A 26,185-nucleotide genomic window follows, 5' to 3' on the forward strand; every position below is an offset into this window, starting at 1 on the left:
CAGCTTCATCTGAGATTTCAAAAGTTTTATACAAATTGTTTTTAGCGGCTTATGTGAATCACAAATGAGTTACAGGAATGAGTATTAGTGACTCTTTAGGATCTTCAAAATCTCTTTTCTTGGACTTCGGTATCATGAACACTGGTCATTTTTGAAGCCCCTAATTAAACCTCTACTTTTGAAAGCTGGAAAATTAAATATATGATGTTTATAAATGCAGTTCCACTCTTGCTGTATCTTTCACTGATGAAGCACCTGAAGGCTGAGAGTATGTCCAGACGTTCCACATCTTTGCAGCTTGTTACTTCCACTTTTACCTGATTTGTCTGAAATCAGCTGGATGTATCATTTATTACATCAGCTCTATCTCCCAGCTGTTTATTCAACAGAATATTGAATGGAAACTAGTTTGAACTTCTATGCAACTGATGCTAGGCTTGTACACAGCAGATGCTGGAGTCAGGTTCTTTGTGATATTGTAGAGTTTTTTTTTGCCTGGATGGTGAATTATTGATTATGCAGCGTATTAAATGCCAGAAGACATGAAGAATGGTAGATTTAAACTGAATGTTGATTTTATTCTTAGCAGAAAACATTACTGACTGATTCAAGTCATCAAACGTCAAAGTCACCCTCGCTTTCATCGAAGCAACAACATCAGCCCAGTGCAAACACTATTCTGGAGAGTCTGTTTAGATCATCGGCACCAGGGATGTCCACCTTCAGAGTACTGTATAACTTAGAGGTATGAGTTACTCAAGTTATGAAACCTTTGGATATTATTTTGCAAGAGACTGGATCATCTCATTGCACCTCCCAATGAGATCTTTATTATGCTGCCTCATTAAGCCTTCAGTATATCAGAGGAAAATAATTTATAGTTATTTGATATTTATAGTTTGACATCCCACTCATTCCACATGAAATTCTATTTTGTTCTCAACTTGAAAAGGTGTTCACTGCATTCGCTCCCAAAGCCACGTATAAAGGTTAGGTTCCATTTGTTCAAAAATGAATTTAGAGTCATACAGATATATAGCACACAAGCAGACCCTTCGGTCCAACGTGTCCATGCTGACCAGATATCTTATATAAATCTAATTCCATTTGCCAGTATTTGGCTAATTTCCCCTCAACCTTTCCTATCCATATACCCATCCAGATGCCTTTTAAATATTGAAATCATATCAGCCTGCACTGCTCCTTCTGGCAACTCACACATCACAATCTGCATGAAAAAGTTGCCCCATAGGTCCCTTTTCTATCCTTTCCCTCTCACCTTAAACCTATGCCGTCTAGTTTTGAACTATTTAACCTATCCATGCCACTCATGATTTTTCAAACGTTTATACGGTCACCTCCCAGCCCCTCATGCTCCAGGGAAAATAGCCCTCCCCTAGTCAGCCTCCCCCAATAACTCAAACACTGGCAACATCCTTGCAAATCTTTTCTCAACCCTTTCAAGTTTCACAACATCTTTTCTGTAGCAGAGACACCAGAATTGCATGCAGTATTCCAATAACTGCCTAACCAATGTCCTATACAGCCGCAACATGACCTCCCAGCTCCTATACTTAATGCATTGACCATTAAGGCAGCATACCAAATGTCATCTTCAATATCCTAACTACATTCAACTTTCAAGGAATGATAGACCTGCATTCCAAGGTCTCTTTGTTCAGCAACACTTCCCAGGACCATCCCATGAGGTGTGTAAGTCCTGCTGTGATTTACCTTTTTAAAATGCTGCACCTCCCATTTATTTGAATTTAATTCAATCAGTCACTCTTCGGCCCATTGGCCCAACTGATCAAGATCCAATTATGTTTTTAGGTAACCTTCTTCACTGTCTACTACACCTCCACTTTCAGTGTAATCTGCAAACAAAATAACCATACCTCCTATGTTAATATCCAAATTATTCATATAAATGATGAAAAACAATGGACCCAGCACCAATTCTTGTGACACACTGCTGGTCACAGGCCTCCAAACTGAAAAGCAACCCTCCACCACCACCTTCTACCTTTTATCTTTGAGCCAATTCTGTATCCAAACAGCTAGTTTTCCTGTATTCCATGTGATCTAATCTCGTTGGCCAGTCTCCAGTAAGAAACCTTGTCAAATGCCTTACTGAAGTCCATGTAGATCAAATCCACTGCTCTGCCCTCATCAATCCCTTTGTTGCTTCAAAAAACTCAGTCAAGCTAGTGAGACACGATTTCCCATGCGCACAACCATGTTGACTATCCCTAATCTATCCTTGCCCTTCCAAATGCAAGTACATCCTGTCCCTCAGGATTCCCTCCAACAACTTGCCCACCACCAATGTCAGGCTCACCAATCTTTAGTTCCTTGGCTTTTCTTTACCACCTTAAATAGTGGCACAATGTTAGCCAAGCTCCAGTCTTCTGGCACCTCAATTGTGACTATCGATGATACAAATATCTCAGTAAGAGACCGAGCAATCTCTTCCCTTGCTTCCTACAGAGTCCTAGGATTTACTTGATCACACCCATGAATTTTTCCACCTTTGTTTCAAGATGTTCAGTACTAACTCCTCTGTAATGTAGACATTTTTAAAAACTTCACTGTATATTTCCTCTCACATTTTCTGTCTTCCATATCCTTCTCCATAGTGGATATTGCAAAGTACTCGTTTAGTATCCCCCCCCTTTCTCCTGCAGTTCCACACATGGGTGGCCTTGCTGATCTTTAAAGAGCCCTATTCTCTCCTTAGTTACCCTTTTGTCCTTAACGTATTTGTAGAATCTCTGGATTCTCCTTAACCCTATTTGCAAACGTTATTTCAATTTCCCTTTTTGCCTTCCTGACTGTCCTCTTAGGTTCGAGGGAATCGCTCAATTTCCGCTCTCTATACCTGACATATGCATCCTTCTTTTTCATGAGTGAATCCTTAATTTCTCTAGTCAACCAGCATTCTCTATGCCTGTAAATGTTGCCCTTCACCCTAACAGAAACATCTGCTGGCATATTTCGAAAAGGAATGAGCATATTTTAAACAAAAAACATGATAATTGAAATCACTCAATGTTGCAGTTTCAACTTCCAGTGCGAGACCTTTCACCAAGGTGTCTTTCAGTTTTTGTAAAACTAAAATCATTCGTGAACTCCTGATCAGTGGAGGTAATCCTGGTGACTCTCCATTAGTTAGGCATAGTAGCATCCTACATCCACTGAAGCTGAGTTCTCATGTTCTGCCCTGATTGTCAGCCAGATTCGATGCAATTTTCCTTAAGTCTACTATTTTGAGCGTATTCATGAGCAGTATAAATTTCATTGTGTGTCAGTTTCTTTCAATTTTGGGTACTTTTATTTATAGAATTAGTTTAGATTCCCTATAGTGTGGAAACAGGCCTTTCAGCCCAACAAGTTCACACCGACCCTCTGAAGAGTAACCCACCCAGATCCATTTCCCTCTGACTAATGCACCTAACACTGGACAATTTAGCATGACCAACCCACCTGACCTGCACATCTTTGGACTGTGGGAGGAAACTGGAGCACTCGGAGGAAAACACACAGACACTGAGAGAATGTGCAAACTCCACACAGGTGGTCACCCGAGGCTGGAATCGAACCAGGGACCTGCTATAGTAACACTAAGTGGAAATAGTTTATCTCTTGATCTTTGGTTAATACTTACCTCATATTCTTGAGAAGTTGCCATTTTCTTGACAAAATTCTAGGTTTTATTCACTCCACTCATTAAATAAATGTTTTATTTGCCTGTTGATGTAGAATGTCATTTGGTTCCTGCTGTTGATTTGGACTTCTTATGCTGTTTGTACAGGTTCTTAGTTCCAAGCTAATGCCTACTTCAGATGATGAAATGGCAAGAAATTGTGCTAAATCTTTCTGCGAAAACTTCCTCAAAGCAGGAGGTTTAAGGTATGTATATGTATTATTTTGTCTTCAGTCTTTTTCTTTTTGTTATTTTCATTCCACCTGCTATTCAAGCACCATAAAACAAACTTGACCCAATCTGATATAATTATTTTTCTGCATTGAATATCAAATGTTTTAGTAATTAGTTGAACCACTTAGAAATACTTTTTATATTTCAGGAATATATTACATTTAAATAATTTGCCAAGATGGGAATGCCTCACTTAATATTTTAATGCTACCATAACAAGTTAGAAGGTGAAACTGTACTCGGCCAATTTGGTTGGAATCTACTATCGGGTATATTGTTGGCCATTGAAACCAGAATTGAAAAATCTTCAGAAGGCAGATCCTAGTTGAATAATCTGTTTTAAGACTTCACCAAGCTAAAGGTGATCTCTCAACCATTGGCTGAAATGAACTTCAGCTAAATGCTAAACTTTGCTGTTGTTTTTCTGATGTAGCACCATAAAAATATATATTCTCCCTCCAATTTCAACTTCTCCTAAGTAGACCACCATCCAAATACGTTAAAAACATTAGAAAGTATATTTTCAGAAAATTTCCATTCCAGGTTTCGATTATCATCGAAAACTTCTTCCCTTAACCTGTCAATTTCTCAAAAACTGGCCTCAATTATTCAACATTTTTCCTGGCAGTTTCTATTTAGAAGCATTCCATTCTGAGACGCAGCAAGGTTTATATTCATTGTTTTTTAGCCATTGCAATGTCAGTGTATCCAAAGGCAAGCTTTCAGCCTTACAAAGATAACGGATCTCGCTGAACATGATTTTGTTATAATGTACAGTCAAACTCATAATTTATGACATTTATAACTTCCATGATAAAATCAAGTTGGACTTGAAATATTAACTCTTTTCTCGTTCTAAAGATACTACCAGACTTGCTCAGTTTCTCCTGCGCTTTGTTTTACTTCAGATTGCCAGCCTTGGTTGCTTTTATAGGTTTTATAGGTTGCAGTTGGGGTTTTATAATTCATTTGAATGTGTACTATTGACTTCAGATTGGCAAAAGTTGCTTCTGATTAGTTTGGAATTCCATTAAACATAACATGCAGAGTATGACTTGAATTTTGCTCTAAACTTTTCCAATTGTATAGTATTGTATAGTTAATGCTTATTATAGCAATAGCACGCAAGAAATGAGCTGGAAACTGCACAGCCACCTTAAAAACTCACCAATGTGCACTGCTTAAAATCATTATTGCTTTTTACAACCATTGTCTCATTTTGGGAGCAGATTTAACATTATTTCAGCTTTGCCATCATGACAGCTGAGAAAATAGTGAGATTTTGGTTTTTTTTATTTTTGCGTTTGGAGTGAAAATGAAATTTTAGACCCAAGCAAACTCTTCAGTGTATTAATTCTGTGCTCATTTCCTAAAAGTCTTTTTGAGACATTAACAGGTCACCTGATTCAAAACATTGTTCATCAATATTCTGATTAATAGCTCACAATTTAAAACATGAACAATTAATAGATTTACTGAAGACGTTATTAGATACTGTAAACCTGGTGATACTTGTCACATCTGATCCTGTGAGAAATGATTTCTAGAAAGGATTTTTGACCTATTCTAGATTGATTTTAATTTTTTTGCTGCAAGTTGAACTACCGGTCCTATGTCCAGGAAATAGAGAGATATAACTAATTGGGTATGGAACACACTGCCTGGAAATGACAGGGAGGCAGGTTAATTGAGGCATTAATGGGGGCATTAGATAGAAATAGTGTGCACAGGTATAGGAAACACATGCGATTGGCTCCAGAGTTGGTGTAGACGTGATGGCTGAATAGTTGTCATCTGTGCTATCACAGTTCTGTGAAGTTCAAAATAAGATTTTTAGATAAATAAGATGTATTCATAAAGTAACAAACTGAGACATTCACCCTTTGGGAACTTGGATTGAATAATGGATTTAATTGAACCCCCCCCCCCCCCCATTTAGATAATTACCTTCTTTGATTTAGCTATTTCAATTTCTAATTTTAATCCCACAAATATGAATCCAAACAAGCCAAATTTACATGTATTATACTCAATATTATTTAACAAAAATGTTTATTTTCACAATTAACTTGTGTTCATTTTGTTTTACTTGGTTTGACTCTAATTAGGTTTACAATTTTTACAATATAATTTCTTCTAATCTTTCTTGAATACTCAGTGTTGCTCTCAAAATCCTCAGGATCAAAATTGATGTCTACATTTTCTCAATGTTTGATAATACTGAGTATTTCATCAGTGTCAGACGCAATATCTGTACCACTGTACGTTTTCATTGATTGCAATTTCATTGCTTGTTGAATCATCAAATATTTCATGACAGATCACTTTAGAAGTTCTCACTACTTGAATAAAAATAGCGATTCTTTTTGTTGATCCTGCCCAACTGTTCTCAAGAAGAACATTGGGAATCAGGTGGCTCATTGAAATGTGGCAGTCAAATTTATCATTTACTCAACACGTTAAAAATAGCTCTTTTTTTCACCATTGTATCACAACTTACACGTGCATCTGATCTGCTGTCAATATCATATTACCTGACACATGAATATCATCAGTGGAAATTTCCCTAATCAATCTTAGTCGCTTTCTTACAACACTGATTCTTTTTGTATTCTGTCAATCTTTGTCAACTTTTACCTTCTTGCTCCAGTCTCCTCCTCTTCCTTTTCTGTAATTCGCTGTTAATTTCTAGCAGTTTTGTCTTTTTGCTCGACCCTGTGCTTCTGCCTTGGCTCTATATGCTATCTGTTGTTTTGCTACACAAATAATAACATGTAATAACTTGATTAAATCAATTGTATTCTGAGAAAACAAAAAATGTCAAGGATTCATTTCTACCTTTGTATATTTGTGTGTTCTTTCTTTGAATGTGTAGTTAAGGTTGGTTAATGCATGTTTGAGTTAGTGTCTTCAGAGTTGTAGTGTAGGCAAGACTGCAGGATCTCCGAGGAGAGCAAAGCTCCGCCTGGTGGGGGTTAGTTGTCACCTATGATATTCTGTTTGTTACATCTACATACTATATATATGATTTGATCCCTATGATATGCATCTTGGCAAATTGATATGCACTCCTTGGTAGATTGACCCAAGAACAGACAGATTTTTTGCTTTGAATTTAGAACTTTTGTGTTATCCAGCATGTTAACTTATTTAGCTTGGAAGTAAATTTTGTAATGCAACTTTAAGCTTACATATCTATATTAATCCAGATTCTTATGATCTTATATTATGAGAGGCTGGAGAACATTATGCTATCCATTGTAATGTCAAGAGCACTACATACTGCAATTAAATCATATACTTAGTGCTGCATACATAACATTAATGAGAGTGCGGGTTTTAAAATCCTAGGAGATATTGATTAGCTTTAGGAAATATCTTTTCGCCAAAACAAAACAAAAGAGAAGTCTTGTGGGATGGTGACACCAAAACATTTTTAACAACAAAAGCACATCTGTGCTTTTTGTAATTTTGATTATTTTACGATTTTGAATTCTTGGATAATTGGAACTCTTTCTGGGGAAGGTGGGACCTCTACAAATAGGATGATATTCACCTGAATCAGAGCAGTATCAATATCCTTGGGGGGATCATTTGCTAATGCTCTTCGGTGGGGGGTTTAAACTAATGCAGTGGAGGGATGGGAACCTGAATTGTAGTTCCAGTGTACAGGAGGTTTAGAGTAGATAGGTATACAAGGTCACGAGAGAGCACTGGCAATCAGGATGTTGGCTTGAAATGTGTGTACGTCAATGCCAGGAGTATCTGGAATAAGGTGGGTGAACTTGCAGCATGGGTTGGTACCTGGGATTTCAATGTTGTGGCCATTTCAGAGACCTGGCTAGAGGAGGGACAGGAATGTTTTTTGCAGATTCTGGGATTTAGATGTTTCAGCATGAACAGAGAAGATGGTAAAAGAGACAGGGGTGTGGCATTCTTAATCAATGGTAGTATTACAGCAGCTATGATAATGTTTGAGGGCTCATCCATTGTGTTAGTTTTGGCTGAGGTTAGAAACAGGAAAGGAGAAGTCCTTATTCTAAGGCCTCCGAATAGCTCTGGAGATTTAGAGGAAAGGATAGCAAAGAGGATTCTCGATAGGAGCGAGAGTAACAGGATAGTTGTTATGGGGTCTTTAACTTCTCCAATATTGACTGGGAATACTCTAGTTCACGTACTTTAGATGGGTCAGTTTTTGTTCAATGTGTTCAGGAAGGTTTTCTGACACAGTATGTAGTCAGGCCAAAAAGGGCAATGCCATTCTTGGATTTGGTACTGGGGAATGAACCCGGCCAGGTGTTAGATTTGGAGGTAGGTGAGCACTTTGGCAGTAGTGACTATAATTTGGTTACATTTACAATAGCAATGGGCAGGGATGGGTATATTCTGCAGGGAAAGAGGTAAAATTGCGGAAAAGGCATTTGTGACGAGATTATGCAAGATTTAGAATGGGGAAAGAAACTACAAAGGATGGGCACTTTTGAAATGTGGACCTTATTCGAGAAACAGCTGCTGCAAATGGAGTTTAATGCGGAAAGGTGTGAGGTAGTTCATTTAAGAAGTAACAAGAATGCAGAGTACCGGGCTAATGGTAAAATTCTTGGCAGTGTAGATGAACGGAGATCTTGGTGTCTAGGTGCCTAAATCCCTGAAAGTTGCCACCCAGGTTGATAGGGTTGTTAAGAAAGCATATGGTGGGGGGGATTGAGTTTCAGAGCCCTGAGGTCATGCTTCAGCTGTACAAGGCACTGGTATGGCTGCACCTGAAGTATTGGTGCAGTTCTGGTCACCGCATTATAGGAAGGATGTGGAAGCTTTGGAAAGCAGTCCGAGGAGATTCACTTGGATGTTGCCTGGTATGGAAGGAAGGTTAAAAACAAGGACTGCAGATGCTGGAAACCAGAGTCTAGATTAGAGTAGTGCTAGAAAAGCACAGCAGGTCAGGCAGCATCCGAGGAGCAGGAAAATCGAATTTTCGGGCAAAAGCATTTCTTCAGGAATAGAGGCAGGGTGCCTGCAGAGTGGAGAGATGAATGAGAGGGGGATGGGGGTGGGGAGAAAGTAGCATAGAGTACAATAGTGAATGGGGGGTGGGGAGTGGAGGTAATTGGTCAGAGAGGAGGTTGAGATAAGGTAGCAAAGAGTACAATGGGTGCATGGGGGTAGGGATGAAAGTGATAGGTCAGAGAGAAGGGTGGAGTGGATAGGTGAAAAGGAAGATAGGCAGATAGGACAGGTCATGAGGGCGGTGCTGAGCTGCAAGGTTGGAGCTGGGGTAAGGTGGGAGAAGGGGAAACATTGCCCACCTCCAACACGTTCCATCCACCCGGACACTCCGTGCTGGCCTATTACCTGCCCTCGATCTCTTCATTTCCAATTGCCGTCAAAACATTAACAGCCTCAACCTGTCTACTCCCCTTCCCCACACCAACCTCTCACCCTCACAACGCGCAGCCCTCCACTCCCTCTGCTCCAAACCCAACCTCACCATCAATCCAGCAGATAAATGGGGTGCAGTGGTAGTTTGGCATACTGACCTCTACACCACTGAAGCCAGACGCCAACTTAGACACTTCCTCCTACTGCCCCCTTGACCATGACCCGCCCCCCCCCCCCCCATCACCAAACCGTCATCTCCCAGACCATACAGAACCTCATCACTTCAGGAGATCTCCCACCCACAGCTTCCAACCTCCTAGTCCGGGAACCTCGCACCGCCTGATTCTACCTCCTTCCCAAGATCCACAAGCCCGACCACCCTGGCCGACCCATTGTCTCAGCATGCTCCTGCCCCACCGAACTCATCTCCACCTATCTTGACATTGTCCTATCACCCCTACTCGAGGAACTCCCCACATACATTCGAGACACCACCCACACCCTCCACATCCTCCAAGACTTCCGTTTCCCTGGCCCCCAACGCCTCATCTTCACCGTCGATATCCAATCCCTCTACACCTCCTAGCAGAGCGCTTTAGGGAACATCTCTGGGATAACCGCACCAATCAACCCCACTGCCCTGTGCCCAACATTTCAACTCCCCCTCCCACTCTGCCGAGATCATGCAGGTCCTAGGCCTCCTCCATCGCCGCTCCCTCACCACCTGACGCCTGGAGGAAGAACGCCTCATTTTCTGCCTTGGAACACTTCAACCCCATGACATCAATGTGGATTTCACTAGTTTCCTCATTTCCCCTCCTCCCACCTTACCCCAGCTCCATCCTTCCAGCTCAACACTGTCCCCATGACTTGTCCTACCTGCCTATCTTCCTTTCCACCTATCCACTTCATCCTCCTCTCTAACCTATCACCTCCATCCCCACCCCCTTTCACCTATTGTACTCTATGCTACTTTCTCCCCACCCCCACCCCGCTCTCATTTATCTCTCCACTCTGCAGGCACCCTGCCTCTATTCCTGGTATGGAAGGAAGGTCTTGCAAGGAAAGGTTGAGGGAACTGAGGATGTTTCCGTTGGAGAGAAGCAGGTTGAGAGGTCACTTAATCGAGACATATAAGATAATCGGAAGTTTAGATAGGGTGGACCGTGAGAGCATTTTTTTTTTTGGATGGTGAAGGCTAACACAAAGAGATATAGCTTTAAATTGAGGGGTGATAGATTTAGGACAGATATTAGGGGTAGTTTCTTTATTCAGAGTAGTAGAGGCCCTGCCTACAACAGTAGTAGACTCACCGACCTTAAGGGCATTTAAATGGGCTTTGGGGACACATATGGATAATAATGGAACAGTTTAGGTTAAATGGGCATCAGCTTAATTCCACAGGTCGGCGCAACATCGAGGGTCAAAGGGCCTGTACTGTGCTGTAAAGTTCTATGTTCTATGAATTACTGTAATCTTAATTTAAGAAATCCATGTAGGTGACAATCACTCCATAATGGAAAGCACCATCAAAATACTGCTGATAAATATGGTTGTCAAATCCTTGCTTCGTATCTTGGTAAGTATTAGCCAAAGAAAGCTATGCAACTTTGCACTTTTTGTATTCCAGTTTGGTGGTGAACGTTATGCAGAGAGATTCCATTCCATCTGAGGTGGACTATGAGACAAGGCAAGGAGTTTATTCAATCTGCCTGCAGCTTGCAAGGTGAGAGCCCACATATGTTGTATCATTCAACAATACACCATTTCCATATTCAGGTATACTTGCCTAATGATTTTTGAGGAGGTGAGTAGCAACATTAACAAAGAATAAGATGTGAAACTTAGCACAGACTAATAAGATCATTGCATTCACTACTCAGCCACTTGAATGACATGCCACAGAGTGGAGCCCAGAAGCATAGTCCAGTGAAGAGTCAAAATCTTTGAAAGGGGAAAAGCAGGAAATTATTTAATTATTTAGATGTCATGTTGCATTTCTGCAGGACATTGGAGAGGTCACCTTTAGAACAGTGCACACAATTCTGGTCACCCTTCTGTAGGAAGGATGTTAAACTTGAGAGAGTGCAGAAAAGATTTACAAGGATGATTGAAGGATTTGAGCAATAAGGAGAGGCTGAATAGGCTGAGGATTTTTCCCTGGAACATCGGAGACTAAGGGATGACCCTATAAAGGTTTGTAAAGTCATGACGGGCATGGAGAGGGTGAATAGCCAAGGGTGTGTTCCATGGCGACGGGCATTGAGAGAAATTTGTGGAAGTCCAAAATTAGACGGCATATGTTTAAGGTGGGAGGGGGAAGATTTTAAAAGGACCTGAAGTGGTGCATGTATGGAATGAGCTGCCAGAGGAAGTATTGAAGGTGGACACAATTACAACATTTAAAAGGCATTTGGCGAGGTATATGATTGGAAGGGTTTAGAGGAACATTGGCCAAATGCTGGCAAGTGGGACTAGGTCAGATTGGGATGTCTGGTCAGTGCAGATGAGTTGGATCGAAGGGTCGGTTTTTGTGCTGTATGACTATTTAGTTGCTGTATTGGAGATAAAGCTGTTCTGGTCATTTAAATCAGCAATGTTTTGACACCAATGCTTAAAGTACAGTTGAGGAATTATCCCTAAATTCCAATATTTTCACAATTCATTGCCTTTAATTAATTTTATTGTAACATTCAGATTACAACAGGAATGTGACCAGATGGGCCAATGGGCTGGAAAGAGGCAGATGGAGTTTAATTCAGATAAATGAGAGGTGCTGCATTTTGGGAAAGCAAGTCTTAGCAGGACTTATACACTTAATGGTAAGGTCCTAGGGAGTGTTGCTGAATAAAGAGACCTTGGAGTACAAGTTCATAGCTCCTTGAAGGTGGAGTCGCAGGTAGATAGGATAGTGAAGAAGATGTTTGGTTTGCTTTCTTTTATTGGTCAGAGTATTGAGTACAGGAGTTGGGAGGTCATGCTGCGGCTGTACAGGACATTGGTTAGGCCACTGTTGGAATATCGTGTGCAATTGGTCTCCTTCCTATTGGAAACATGTTGTGAAGCTTGAAATGGTTCAGAAAAGATTTACAAGGATGTTGCCAGGGTTGGAGGATTTGAGCTATAGGGAGAGGCTGAACAGGCTGGGGCTGTTTTCTCTGGAGCGTCGGAGGTTGAGGGGTGAACTTACAGAGGTTTGCAAAATCATGAGGGGCATGGATAGGCTAAATAGACAAAGTCTTTTCCCTAGTGTGGGGGAGTCCAGAACTAGAGGGCATAGGTTTAAGGTGAGAGGGGAAAGATATAAAAGAGACCTAAGGGGCAACGTTTTCACACAGAGGGTGGTACGTGTATGGAATGAGCTGCCAGAGGATGTGATGGAGGCTGGTACAATTGCAACATTTAAGAGGTATTTGGATGGGTATATGAATATGAAGGATTTGGAGGGATATGGGCCGGGTGCTGGCAGTTGGGACTAGATTGGGTTGAGATGTCTGGTTGGCATGGACGGGTTGTTTCCATGCTGTACACCTCTATTAAACTATTTAATTAAGTGCCAGAAAATATATACTTTGAAGTGTTGCACATGTGATCAAAACCGTTGACTTGATCATGAGTCAAACATTTTTCATTGTCAGGCAATTTGACAAGTATAGTGATCCTTATTACTGGGCTAATCCAGAGAAAGTGAGATTAAATTGGGCGGAGTTTGGTCATTTGAATCTTGATAAAAGTCAGTGCCAGTAAAAGTGACCATGAAACTATTATGAAGTTTGTTTAGTCAGGTTCTTTAAGGAACAAAACTTTCCATTCTCCTATTTGAAAATAGTTGACTCTTAATTGTTCACTGATATATCCAAGCAAAGTACCTGTTTGTATCAAGACAGTCACCTTTGCTGGCTAGCTACAAATGGGCAATAATAGCTCTGTTTTGCAGAGATGCTCACGTTCTGTCAGTGGAATTTATTTTAATTTGACTCAGGATCTGGCAACTATATAATGAAGTAAGAGTACAACTCAGCTTTTGAAATGTTTGAAGTTACTCTGGAAGTAATTGATTTTACCTCTCCAAAGAGCGTTGTACTGTATAGCTTGGCATTTGTATTAATGCTGATATTTATTTATGCAGTTGTTTAAGTGATTTTGTAAACTGATTTCCCCAGTTAATTCTCCACATTTTCAGAGACCAACAGTGTGAGTAGATTCCTGCTTTCTTTGTTACTGAAGATTGCTGTTACCCTGTTCAGCAGTTTGTCATATAAATATAAATAGTTCAAGATTTATAATCGTGCAGTCTGCTGGTCTATGAATTTAATGACCCAGTTTACTGCAGCAGAGTTCTAGATTGTCAGCTGCAGTTTCCTAATTGGGTAGTTGGAATCTAGAACTCATGTCCCTCAAAACAGCTTGAATGTAGGTTCAACTGAAACATTAAGATTGTAATAGATGGTTTTGGAATATTAAAGGCTCGGAAAAAAGATAGATAAAGGCATAGATCTGCTGTGAAGTAATGGAATAACAGAATGGATCAAGGAATTAAATGGGTTGCTTCTGATTCGACATTGCAAGGTTTAACATTTCAGTAACTTTATCAAGATAAAAATTGCTGGGTAGGGGTGATTTGGTCTCCGAAAATGAGGGGTGAAATTCAGATGATACAAAAGCATCAAGAAGTATCAGCCATTCAAATGCTGCAGGTTTTGACAAGCATGAGAAAAGAGATAATGGGAAACTTCAATTTAAAATTTTGAGTAGGAAAATGACAAAAAAAGGACTAAATTTACAACTTTAGGACTAACTTTAATAAAGGAACAAAGGGCAGGTTTAGACATATTCATTCTCAAAATCTAGTCAAGTTGTTAAATAATTCTCTTGTCAAAATAATTTTTAGACTTGATTTCTTGCCATTTTAGTGGAACTGATAAAAAGAAACATTTTAAGTTTATTAAAATTTTGAGACACTGTTTGCCTATTGTAATGCCATGTGTTTTCTGCCCTAGGTTTCTGTTGGTAGGCCAAATGATGCCTTCTACTTTAGATGATGATTTCCTGAAGGATGGAATGGAAGCATTGTCCTCTCGCCCGTTTCGCAATGTTAGTCGACAGAGTAGTAGACAATTATCGATGTGTGGTAGTCAAGAAAAGTCCACAATGCGGCAGATGAGTGTGACATCAGATCGGTCATCTATCAGAATTGAGGAGATAATACCTGCTGCCAGAGTGGCAATACAAGTGAGTAAAACTATCACGGACAAGGATGATGCTGTTATTGTTTAGCATACCATTTTCTACTTCACAGAAAAGCGCCAACTCTGAAATTTCTTCCTGTGTCCCTGTGGATGATGACGCCATCAATGAGCAACAATAACATTTTCAGAATTCCAGTTCTTCTTTATTGCCATGTGCTTGGTTAATCTAGTTTTTGTTTTTTACTTGCTGACTTAGCTACTAATTTTTTTTTCATTTATGTTCCAGGCAAAAAAATTTTTCTTTGCAGCAGTGATTTCCATTCCTTTCACCTTTGATTTAGCGTCATATAACATCAGAATAGACCTTTCAGTCCAACTAGTCCACGCCGATCATGTTCACAAACTAAACTAGTCCCGCCTGCCTGTGCTTGGCCCATATCCCTCGAAACCTTTTCTATCCATTTACTTATCCAAATGTCTTTTAAACATTGTAACTGTACCTGCATTCACCACTTTTTCTGGCAGTTTACTGCACATGCTAACCATCTTCTGTATAAAAAATGTTACCCCATGTCCTTTTAAATCTTTCTCCTTTCACCTTAAAAATATATCCCCTAGTTTTGAATTCCCCCACCCTAGGGAAAAGACCCTTCCTATTCACGTAATCTATGCTCCTCATGATTTTATAAACTTGTATAAGGTTGACCTTCAACCTCCTATGCTCCAGTGAAAGAAGTCCCAGCCTATCCAGCTAATTTTTAAGTCAAACCCTCTATTTCCAGTAACATCTTGATAAATCTTTTCTGAACCCTCTTCAGTTTAGTAATATCCTTCCTAAAACAGGGGCAACCAAAGGTGCACACACTACTCTTGAGCTGCCAGTGTATGGAATGAGCTGCCAGAGGATGTGGTGGTGGCTGGTACAATTGCAACATTTAAGAGGCATTTGGATGGGTATATGAATAGGAAGGGTTTGGAGGGATATGGGCCAGGTGCTGGCAGGTGGGACTAGATTGGGTTGGGATATCTAGTCGGCATGGACGGGTTGGACCAAAGGGTTTGTTTCCATGCTGTACATCTCTATGACTCTACTCCGAGAGAGGCCTCTGTACAAGCTCCACATGACATCCCAACTCCAAAACTCAATGTTCTGAGCAATGAAGGCAAGAATTATGTACCTAAACCCCTGAGTCTACAACTCAGGGACTTACCATTAATTGTAGAAGTCTTGTCCTTGTTTGTTTTATCAAAATGCAAAACTCTCACATTTATCCATGGCAGCATGGGTGGCTCAGTGGTGAGTACTGCTGTCTCACAGTGCCACAGTCCCAGGTTCGATTCCAGCCGTGGGCAACTGTCTGTGTGGAGTTTGCACATTCTCCCTATGTCTGTTTGGGTTTCCTCCGGGTGCACCACATTCCAAAGATTTCCTCCCACATTTCAAAGATGTGCAGGTTACGTGAATTGGCCATGCTAAATTGTCCATAGTGTTAGGTGCATTACTCAGAGGTGGGTGGGTTACTCTTCAGAGGGTCTTGTTGGGCCAAAGGACCTGTTTCCACACTGGGGAATCTAATCTAATCTAAACTACATCTGCCGCCACTCAGCCCATCTCTTTGAATCTCGTCTAATGTTGCACACTGTTCCGAATTTAAGATTGCTTCAGATTAAGAGTTTACGATTCAGATCTGCTGAGTATTTCTGTGAGCTTCTGTATCATTTTGTTCTCATGCTTTATGCAACCTGTGTAACATGGGTATTTGTGCATTAACGTTCGGGTATTTTGCAAGCGCAGTTTGTTTTAATGGTAAGGTGGCAAGTCTTGTCGCATGATACTCCTTTTTGTAAAAGTTTATTTACTGTCTGTTATCGAGTTGCAGTCTGAGAAACTGTCATTTCCAGACATCAGTATTCAAATAAGGTCATTGAGTTGCCACAATTCATTTTGCAAGAATATTGAGTGCAACACTGCCAAGGCTAGATCTAGAATTTTGTGGTGGTGGGGACAACTTGTACAAATATTCCTAATGGTGAGGCCATAAAAAAGAAAGATGGAAATTTTCAATGTAAAAATATTATTGAAAGACAGTGCACTAGCCGCCTTTTATTGAAGAGACCTGAAGTAGCACATTTGTATTTCTAGACTCATACATCTTTTCAGTACATTTTGACCCATTTTATGGAATTTTAGAGTGTGTGAATTAAAAATGTAAAACTGGACTTGGACGGATTAAGCAGAAGTGTATATTTGCCTCACTTCCTCCTCACTAGAACAGCTAATTAAAAACACAAGCTATCCTTATCTAATCTACAACAAGGGCTCAGTGTTTTATTCTGGTGAGAAAATTTGGGACTGAATCTTTGCAGGTTTTCCCTTGGCATTTGACACGTATGAAACATGAGATTATACTTGCCTTCCAAAGCACCTCAGTTATAAAGTTGGGTTTCGGCATTCAGCTTTTTTCAAATATCCCTGTATGTTAATAAACAGATTAGATTAGATTACTTACAGTGTGGAAACAGGCCCTTTGGCCCAACAAGTCCACACCGACCCACCAAAGCGCAACCCACCCATACCCCTACATTTACCCCTTACCTAACACTACGGGCAATTTAGCATGGCCAATTCACCTGACCCGCACATCTTTGGACTGTGGGAGGAAACCGGAGCACCCGGAGGAAACCCACGCAGACACGGGGAGAACGTGCAAACTCCACACAGTCAGTCGCCTGAGTCAGGAATTGAACCCGGGTCTCTGGCGCTGTGAGGCAGCAGTGCTAACCACTGTGCCACCGTGCCGCCCAGATGCCTGTATGTGATATAAGGAAAGAGATGGTAATGATTATGGGAACCCTATCTTGTTAAAAGAAAAGGGACTAATTTATTTTGAGATTAATCAGCTTCATTTGAAGAATCTAATGTTAGTTGTTTAAATAAGTTATTACTGGGGCGATTTGTCAGAAGTCACAAAACACCAGTTTACAGTTCATAGGTTTTATTAAAATCATAAATTCTTGGAGTGCTGCTCCTTCGTCAGGTGAAGTGGTGGGAGGCACACAGATCTGTGCATCACCTCCCATTTCACCTGATGAAACAGCAGCGCTCCAAAAGCTTGTGGTTTTAGATAAACTGTTGGGCTATAAACTGGTTTTGTGTGACTTCTGACTTTGCCCTCCCAGTCCAACACCAGCATCTCCACATAACTGTAATCATTGGGTAGTAGCTACACTTGTGTTTTAACCTGAGCTCAGTCATTCACCTTCTGAGATGTAGTGTGCCAGCTATTTGTGCATCAGGTGCTAGAGTTTTGTATTTTAATGTCAGCATGTGTAACTTTATGTTACAGACAATGGATGTGAATGATTTCACCTCAACAGTGGCCTGCTTCATGAGGCTGACATGGGCAGCAGCTGCTGGACGTCTTGACCTGGTGGGGAGCTGTCAGCCAATTAGAGAGAGTACCAATTCTCTGTTTTCTGTTGGTATCCGAAATAGGCTCAGCAGTTCAGGTAAGGAATTCCTTGTGCCCACAAAATGTTTCCTTGTATAAGTAATCTTTATTTGTCTGCTTTGGTTTGGACATTGGAGTCCAACTTTAAAAAGCTTTTTTCAAATGTTTACCAGAACAAATAGCATAAATTGGCTATTTACCTTAGTATAAGCCTCCGAACCTTTGCCATAAACAACAAATGGATGATGTTTCACAGTTCACAGAATCTCTTTCAGCAATTGTCGTATTCTTCCATGGTCTTCATGTAAAATATCATTGGTCATGCAGGTCCGCTAACATAATTTGCTGTCCGCTAATGTTGTTCTGGTCATCTGGGCTTATCTACCAAATTTGTTTCTTTTCACTCTTGGACCTGTGCTCACACTGCTTACCATTTTTTCTGACAACATAGAAATTTTTTTGTTGAATTACAGCTTTTGAATGCATTCTCTCCAATTCTGTGGCCTCTTGTGATGAAACTCAGCTCTGTAATTGTGCTTTTGAAACAATCGGTGTGAGACAGCAAATCTAATATTTAGCGTTACTGACGTTTACCATTTAATTGTTTTCATGAATTTTCATAGAATGCTTCTATGGTATCTGATAAATTTCATAGAAATTGTTTCATAGCACGATGGGTAAGTGAAGTAATCTTTTTTGGCGAAGTATCAAATATACTGTCAAATTTTTCTAATGCAAGATCAGGAGAAAACTCATTCAAGCCGGATGACACAAATTGTTTTAACTTGTACAGGCAGCACTTGCAGTTCAGGAAGTGAAGGTGAATCAACCACACTGCATGCAGGTATATGTGTGAAGCAACACTCAGTCTCCACCAAAGATACGCTCATTGCTCGAGAGGCCTTATCACTCCTAGTGACATGTTTACAGCTCCGGTGCCAGCAACTAGGTAATGTCTTTCACGGAATGGATTATCTATTTGAAGTACCCTAACACTAAACTCTTGCAGGGTAGATGCAGAAAGGGTATACGCCTGGAAGGGATGGGATAAGTGTCTAGAACCCAAGGGACGCAGTCTCAGATAATGAGGTAGATGTTAAGGACTGAGATGAGGAGGAATTTCTTGTTGCAGGGGATGGTGAATCTCTGGACTTCTCTATCTCAGAGGAATTGGGCATTCAAGAGAGCAATCAATAGATTTCTACACTTTAAAGATATTGTGGGAAAATGCCATTAGGAGAGAAGATCTGTCATGATCATAGTAGACTCATTGAGCTGACTGACCTATTCCTGCTCCTGTTCCCTACTTTTCTGTTATATTTGAAAGGTGGAACTAATTTAAAGTGAAGTTTATTTTTCAGAATACCAGTTTGAATTATTTTATAAGTAAATCACATAAAATGCAAAGGATCGAATGTATCTATAAAAATACTTTCTCTGTGAATCACCATGTTTTTAAAAAAAAGTATGCAGAGGGCTACTTGTAGATTTACTTTTGCAGGATGGTTCAGGAAGATATCCTTTGGTGATGCATTTCTGCTTCATGTTAATTTTTACATTTGCTCTATTCTAAAATTTACTGAATAGAGTAGAAAAACTCTTTTGTTAAATCACCATTTCAACTGCACACTTTGCTTTAGAAATGATGTCACCAAACTCCTCTTAAAAAATACAGCTTATATGCAACTGTGCTTAAATGGTGAGGTCTTGTTATAAGAAACACTTGAGTTTTGTTAAATGAAGAGCTGAGATAAAGAGGAGAAATAACTACTGGTGGACAACGCCACAGGAAAAGAGAAGCAGAATAAGTACAATGTATTTTGATATCAAATGGCTTTTGGAAAAATGAATTGCGCATAGAGTAAGGAAATTCAATTTTAAAGTAACTAGCATTTCAGTATCTTCTCCACTTATTGAAATATAGGGGACAGGTTAATGAAGTTGCATGACCTAAGCTGTAGTTGAAGTGTAAAACAAGGCTAGAAACATGAGGGAAAAAAAATCCCAAAGAATTGCAGATGCTGGAAATCTGCTGCAAATGTGTTGCTGGTCAAAGCACAGCAGGTTAGGCAGCATCTCAGGAATAGAGAATTCGACGTTTCGAGCATAAGCCCTTCATCAGGAATAAGAGCAATTCCTGATGAAGGGCTTATGCTCGAAACGTCGAATTCTCTATTCCTGAGATGCTGCCTAACCTGCTGTGCTTTGACCAGCAACACATTTGCAGCTGTGATCTCCAGCATCTGCAGACCTCATTTTTTACTCGAAGATGCTGGAAATCAGAAACAAAAATCAAAGTGCTGGAAAAACTCAACAGGTCTGGCAGCATCTGTGGAGAGAAAGCAGAGTTAATGTTCTGGATCCAGTGAGCCTTCTTCAGAACTTAAGAGAGTAGTTTAGAACTTAGAGACTTGAAGAAACCAAAAGATGTTAAAAACCTGAACCGAGAAATATGTGTTAAAACAGATTGATACTTTATAGCTTTCAATAATAACAATAGACTAGAAGATCATTTAAACCATGGTTTGCTGTTTTGTCTTAGGTTCTTTTTATATTCTTCCTTGTGTGAGTGATTTTATCATCGATATACTACTTGGATCCCCCAGTGCTGAGGTAAGGAAAATAGAAAATACCTACAAAAATCTAATTTGCATCATGAGTTTCTACATTATTGGGCTAATTTGGAGCAATTAAGATACAAAAATTTTATCTGGAGTTAAAGGTTTCTTTCTGAGAGTGCTGTTGAGTGAGTGATTGCCATTGTGAGTTTGATTGTTTAGCAATAACGACACTGGAGTCAAGCAAATACGAAATCATGCCCACTTATCTTCACAAACTCAGCTGTATGTGGTTTCCTGCAGTATAAATGTAAAGAATCCAACAATTTTGAAACAAATATTTTGAATAGATCCTCTTGAAAATTGTGTTTTACCTTTTTGTATACAGTTTGGAAATATTGGAAGTAAACATGGATCTTTTAGAATTAAAGTATTAAAATTATCAAGGGAAATAAGGAAATGGCAGAGATGTTTAACAAATGTTTTACATCTGTCTAACACATCGGAAGTAGGCAATTAAACTGATATCCAAAGTAAGGAAATGCTGCACTGCCAAGGCTAATTCTCAGAGGATGTAGGTTCAAATCTCACCCACATCAGCTGGTGAAATTTAAATTCAGTTTATAAAATCTGAAGTGAAAGGTGGTCTCAGTAATAATGACTGTGAAGCTATCATCAATTTTCATTTAAAAATAATATCACTCATGCCTTGTAGAGAAGGAAATCTCAGCATGTGACTCTTGACTGCTGCCTATGATATCCTAGTAAGCCACACAATTCAAAGAAAGTTAGGAATATGCAACAAGTGCTTGCCCGTGATGCCCAGATCCCATAAAAGAAGTGGGTGGCACAGTGGTTAGCACTGCTGCCTCACAGCACCAGAGACCCGGGTTCAATTCCCGCCTCAGGCGACTGACTGTGTGTGGAGTTTGCACGTTCTCCCCGTGTCTGCGTGGGTTACCTCTGGGTGCTCCGGTTTCCTCCCACAGTCCAAAGATGTGCGGGTCAGATGAACTGGCCATGCTAAATTGCCCATAGTGCTAGGTAAGGGGTAAATGTAGGGGTGCAGATGGGTTGAGCTTCGGCGGGTCGGTGTGGACTTGTTGGGCCGAAGGGCCTGTTTCCACACTGTAAGTAATCTAATCTAATATAAGAACGATGATAGCTTATGGGGTTCGGAGTATTACTAGTATGGATTATGGATTGGTCGACAGAAACCTGTAGAAATAAGTGGGGCATTTACAGGATGCAACAAGAATCTGTGCTGGGGCCTCAGCTATTTTACATTTTATGCCAATGGTTTCAGTACTTTACTATGATATGTTTTGCTGATGATACAGTGATAGGTGGAAAAACAGATGTGAAGAGAACACAGATCTTGAAGAGGTATAGGACATTTGAGTGATAGGGAAAGATACCACACAGAATGTTGTCACTTAAGATTCAGGAAGCAATGTTAGTGTGGTGGTAGTATCACTGAGTATGTAAACTGGAGACTGTTGACATACGTAAAGTTGTCAGTAGGAATAATCGAAAATCAGAGTATTATACACAAATCAAGAAACTAGTAAATGATGTGATTCAATGAACTTGGTGACCTGTAGTTAAATTAGAATGTTAACATGCAGGTTGAGCAAATGCATTAAGAAGGTCAATGTTAGCCTTTATAGGAGCCAGCTTACAATTTAAGGGTAAGGATGTTTTACTGAAATTAGATAGCGTTTTGGTGAGACCACATCTGGAACATTGTATGGTTTTGGTTTCCTTAATGAAGAAAGGATAAAACTGCATTTGTGGGGTTGCAATGAGGATTCATTAGAACAATTTTAGAGACAAAAGTGCTGTCCTATTGTCACAAAGCTAGTCCCTTTTTTTTTCTAAACGCTGTTGCTTAGCTCGAGGAGACTATGTCCTTGATTCTTCTTCAGAGGGGCAATAAACCGGGCCGGACTCTAATCAGTTTGGTTTAGTACAGAGATGAAAAGGAATTTGAGAGGCCTTTTGTTTATGTGTAAGCAGATGAGACTTCAGGCCAAAGTGGTCATGCTTTAGAAGTGACCTGTATAACGAGAGGGGAGTGGTCAGCTCTTTAGCTAGCTGAGCTGAGCTGTTTTTAGTCTGAACTAGGAAGTTCAACAGGGAGCTGTGTGGAAGCTCTCTCTTTTCTGCCCTTCAACTTCAACCTGTAAGCAGGTATTCCATTTATTCTGGTTTTTAAAGGGCGTTTGTTTATTGGGACTGTTTTGTGTATTCGGTACAGCATAATTAAGTCTATCTGGATAGGTTGAGTTCTGTAGGGGTTATTCTGTTCTTTGTGTTACATTTGTAGTTTTGAATACATTTTTTGTCTGTTTTAAAATACTGTAGCCAACCTAACTATCTTACTCCAGGCAATTTTCACTGTACACTTACCGAAACAAATTGCAAAGTTAGGTCTAGGACTGCCTGCTTAAGAATATTTTGAGTGGTCTGGCCTAGTCCACAACACTATGAAGTAAAATTGAGTAAAACAAACCAATATTTTATAGAATTTAGAAGAATGAGAAATACTGTCATTGAAAGGTATGCAATTTTTAGATGGCTTCACAGATTTAATACTGAAAGGTAGTGAGAAACCGATTGGCAATTCAATGACAAGAGGTCATTGTTTCAGAATAAGGGGTTAGCTATTTAGAGCTGAAAATGTGTTGCTGGTTAAAGCGCAGCAGGTCAGGCAGCATCCAAGGAGCAGGAAATTCGCCGTTTCAGGCATAAGCCCTTCATCAGGAATGAGGAAAGTGCGTCCAGCAAACTAAGATAAAAGGTAGGGAGGAGGGACTTGGGGGAGGGGCGATGGAGATGTGATAGGTGGAAGGAGGTCAAGGTGAGGGTGATAGGCCGGAGTGGGGTGGGGCGGAGAGGTCAGGAAGAGGATTGCAGGTTAGGAGGGCGGTGCAGAGTTTGAGGGAATCAACTGAGACAAGGTGGGGGGAGGGGAAATGAGGAAACTGGAGAAATCTGAGTTCATCCCTTGTGGTTGGAGGGTTCCCAGGCGGAAGATGAGGCGCTCTTCCTCCAACTGTCGTGTTGTTATGTTCTGGCGATGGAGGAGTCCAAGGACCTGCATGTCCTTGGTGGAGTGGGAGGGGGAGTTAAAGTTGTTGAGCCACAGGGTGGTTGGGTTGGTTGGTCCGGGCATCCCAGAGGTGTTCCCTGAAGCATTCCGCAAGGAGGCGGTCCGTCTCCCCAATATAGAAGAGGCCACATCGGGTGCAGCGGATGCAATAGATGATGTGTGTGGAGGTGCAGGTGAATTTGTGGCGGATATGGAAGGATCCCTTGGGGCCTTGGAGAGAGGTAAGGGAGGAGGTGTGGGCGCAAGTTTTGCATTTCTTGCGGTTGCAGGGGAAGGTGCCGGGAGTGGAGGTTGGGTTGGTGGGGGGGGTGTGGACTTGACGAGGGAGTGGTCTTTTCGGAACACTGATAGGGGAGGGGAGGGAAATATATCCCTGGTGGTGGGGTCCGTTTGGAGGTGGCGGAAATGACGGCAGATCGACGATGCCCTCCACCGCATCTCCTCCGCTTCCCGCTCCTCCGCCCTTGAGCCCCGGCCCCTCCAACCGCTACCAGGACAGAACCCCACTGGTTCTCACCTACCATCCCACCAAACTCCGTATACAGCGTATCATCTGCCGTCATTTCCGCCACCTCCAAACGGACCCCACCACCAGGGATATATTTCCCTCCCCTCCCCTATCAGCGTTCCGAAAAGACCATTCCCTCCGTGACTCCCTCGTCAGGTCCACACCATGTTGGAACTTTTCTGCTCCTAGGCTGGGGAGGTTCAGTTGATACATTCGAGACTTGGATTGATAGATTTTGGTCACTCGGAAATCAAGGTATGAGGATAGGGTGGGAAAACTGAGTTAATGTGGAAATTGAGATGTGATATTATTGAATAGCAGGACTGGCTTGACAGCCTGTATGACCTGCTGTGGCTCCTCCTTCTGTGTACATGTTTGTTTTCTTAAAGATGTTTGTTTTTTCATACCTTCACAGATAAGAAGGGTTGCCTGGGATCAGTTATACACACTGAGCCAAACAGATACCTCAACAAACCCAGAAATACAGAAACCTAATCAGTTCCTTCTGCATGTCATATTGACAACACAACTGCCATTGTGGTCCCCGACCAGTATCATGCGTGGAGTCAACCAAAGGTAGGTTTTCAGTTGGTAAAACCAAAACTAAAAATTTCAAAATAAAGGCGTCATCTGACCAAAATCTTTCTGAAGGCTTGTTTCTTTTTGTTCAAGATCTCCTTTGGCATTCGGATAAATATAATCTGGGGTTTGCAGTTGAATTATGATTAGATGCGATCCTGGTCAGTTCCTTGAACTCTGCTGCTCAGATATTCCTCATGGAGAAACTATCTAAATAGATGACAAAGTCACTGAGATACAAAATACTGTTGAATGATTAATCCCCATCTGCAAAATGCTTGGAGTGAAGCGTAAATAAGACTTAAATTTCTGTTCAAAATAACTGTGTTTCATTTGAAAATCATTATTCTTGTTTATTTTTGAAGGCTTTTGTCCCAGTGTACTGAATATTTTGGCTTGAGGTGCCAACTGTTGGATGACCTAACATGTGAGTATGACGGATAGATTTATAGGTTGAATGTAAATAATCAGTGCGTTCTTTCTTCAGTTTACCTGTGCTGTGCCTTTGGTAAATTCCCAACATAACCCAAATTTTTGGTAGTTTCTAAGAACTGAATTGCATGTTATATTTCAGTTCAAGGAAATGTTACACTATATAACTGCTTTTACTCATTAAGGGCTTGGAAGGTACATTGAGGGTCACCGCACAATCAAAACTAGCAATGTAATTACAAGGCAATTACCTCATCCAGAGACAAGATGTGACAGGAATATTGAATTCTATGCTGTAGTGCAAGATCATAACTAAAATAAAAACAGATGATGGAAAACGGAGATAAAACAGAACATGTTAGAGAACCTCCTGAGGGTCGAGCAGCATGATTGCAGAGAGAGTTAAGGTTTTGAGTCTGAAATGGCGCTTGTTCATCAGACCCAATGTTAACTCTGATCAAATCCCCACAGATGCTGCCGGACTACTGAGTTTCTCAGTTTTCTGTTTTCATTTGTTGTATTTTGGTGGCATTTAACCTATCAATTTTAAGCCAATATTAAATTGAAATTTAATTTCAGAATTTTTAATGCAAACATTTAATCATTTGCTACATTCAGGCCATGCTGGTACTTCTCTGAATCAATCCACAATTAACTTGCACTACACTGTGCTGTCTGTATAGCTCTGTATCTTCCAGTTATTCAGATAATCCTATGTTTCTCAAAGAAGATGAATTTTAAGGTTTCTGCGAAGATTTATACCTTGAGTTGTGAAGGTTATTGTTGATTTGCTCACCAATATGATAGGTTGTCATGCAAACATTTTGTTACCATGCTAGGGAACGTTAAACATGCGACTTCAGTGAAGCTTGATATTTCTATGATCTGGTCTATTAATGTTGGTGGCATCATTTCCTAACTTTGGTTCGGAATTCAATGGTGACTCGTTGTACTGCGACGTCGAGGAATGGGAGTTGATTGTTATTCTCCTCGTCTCTGGTGAATTTGATACCAGTGAATATGTTGTCGATGA

The 26,185-nt window shown here is 40.6% G+C and overlaps 1 protein-coding gene across 2 annotated transcripts in view; it reads left to right on the forward strand.

Annotated features, from left to right (window-relative positions):
• usp24 (ubiquitin specific peptidase 24) overlaps positions 1–26,185 on the forward strand; it is a 184,242-nt gene that overhangs the window by 88,739 nt on the left and 69,318 nt on the right. The window contains exons 30-38 of one of the 2 annotated variants that reach the window (XM_060830532.1): positions 587–745; positions 3,815–3,912; positions 10,950–11,045; positions 14,320–14,551; positions 17,856–18,018; positions 18,754–18,909; positions 20,503–20,573; positions 24,557–24,717; positions 25,086–25,147. In XM_060830532.1, the coding sequence (XP_060686515.1) occupies positions 587–745; positions 3,815–3,912; positions 10,950–11,045; positions 14,320–14,551; positions 17,856–18,018; positions 18,754–18,909; positions 20,503–20,573; positions 24,557–24,717; positions 25,086–25,147 (1,198 nt within the window). The remainder of the gene's footprint in view (positions 1–586; positions 746–3,814; positions 3,913–10,949; positions 11,046–14,319; positions 14,552–17,855; positions 18,019–18,753; positions 18,910–20,502; positions 20,574–24,556; positions 24,718–25,085; positions 25,148–26,185) is intronic. The other variant, XM_060830533.1, reaches the window with a different exon arrangement.

Source organism: Hemiscyllium ocellatum, chromosome 9 (genome assembly GCF_020745735.1).
Source record: "Hemiscyllium ocellatum isolate sHemOce1 chromosome 9, sHemOce1.pat.X.cur, whole genome shotgun sequence".
Classification (NCBI taxonomy): Eukaryota; Metazoa; Chordata; class Chondrichthyes; order Orectolobiformes; family Hemiscylliidae; genus Hemiscyllium; species Hemiscyllium ocellatum.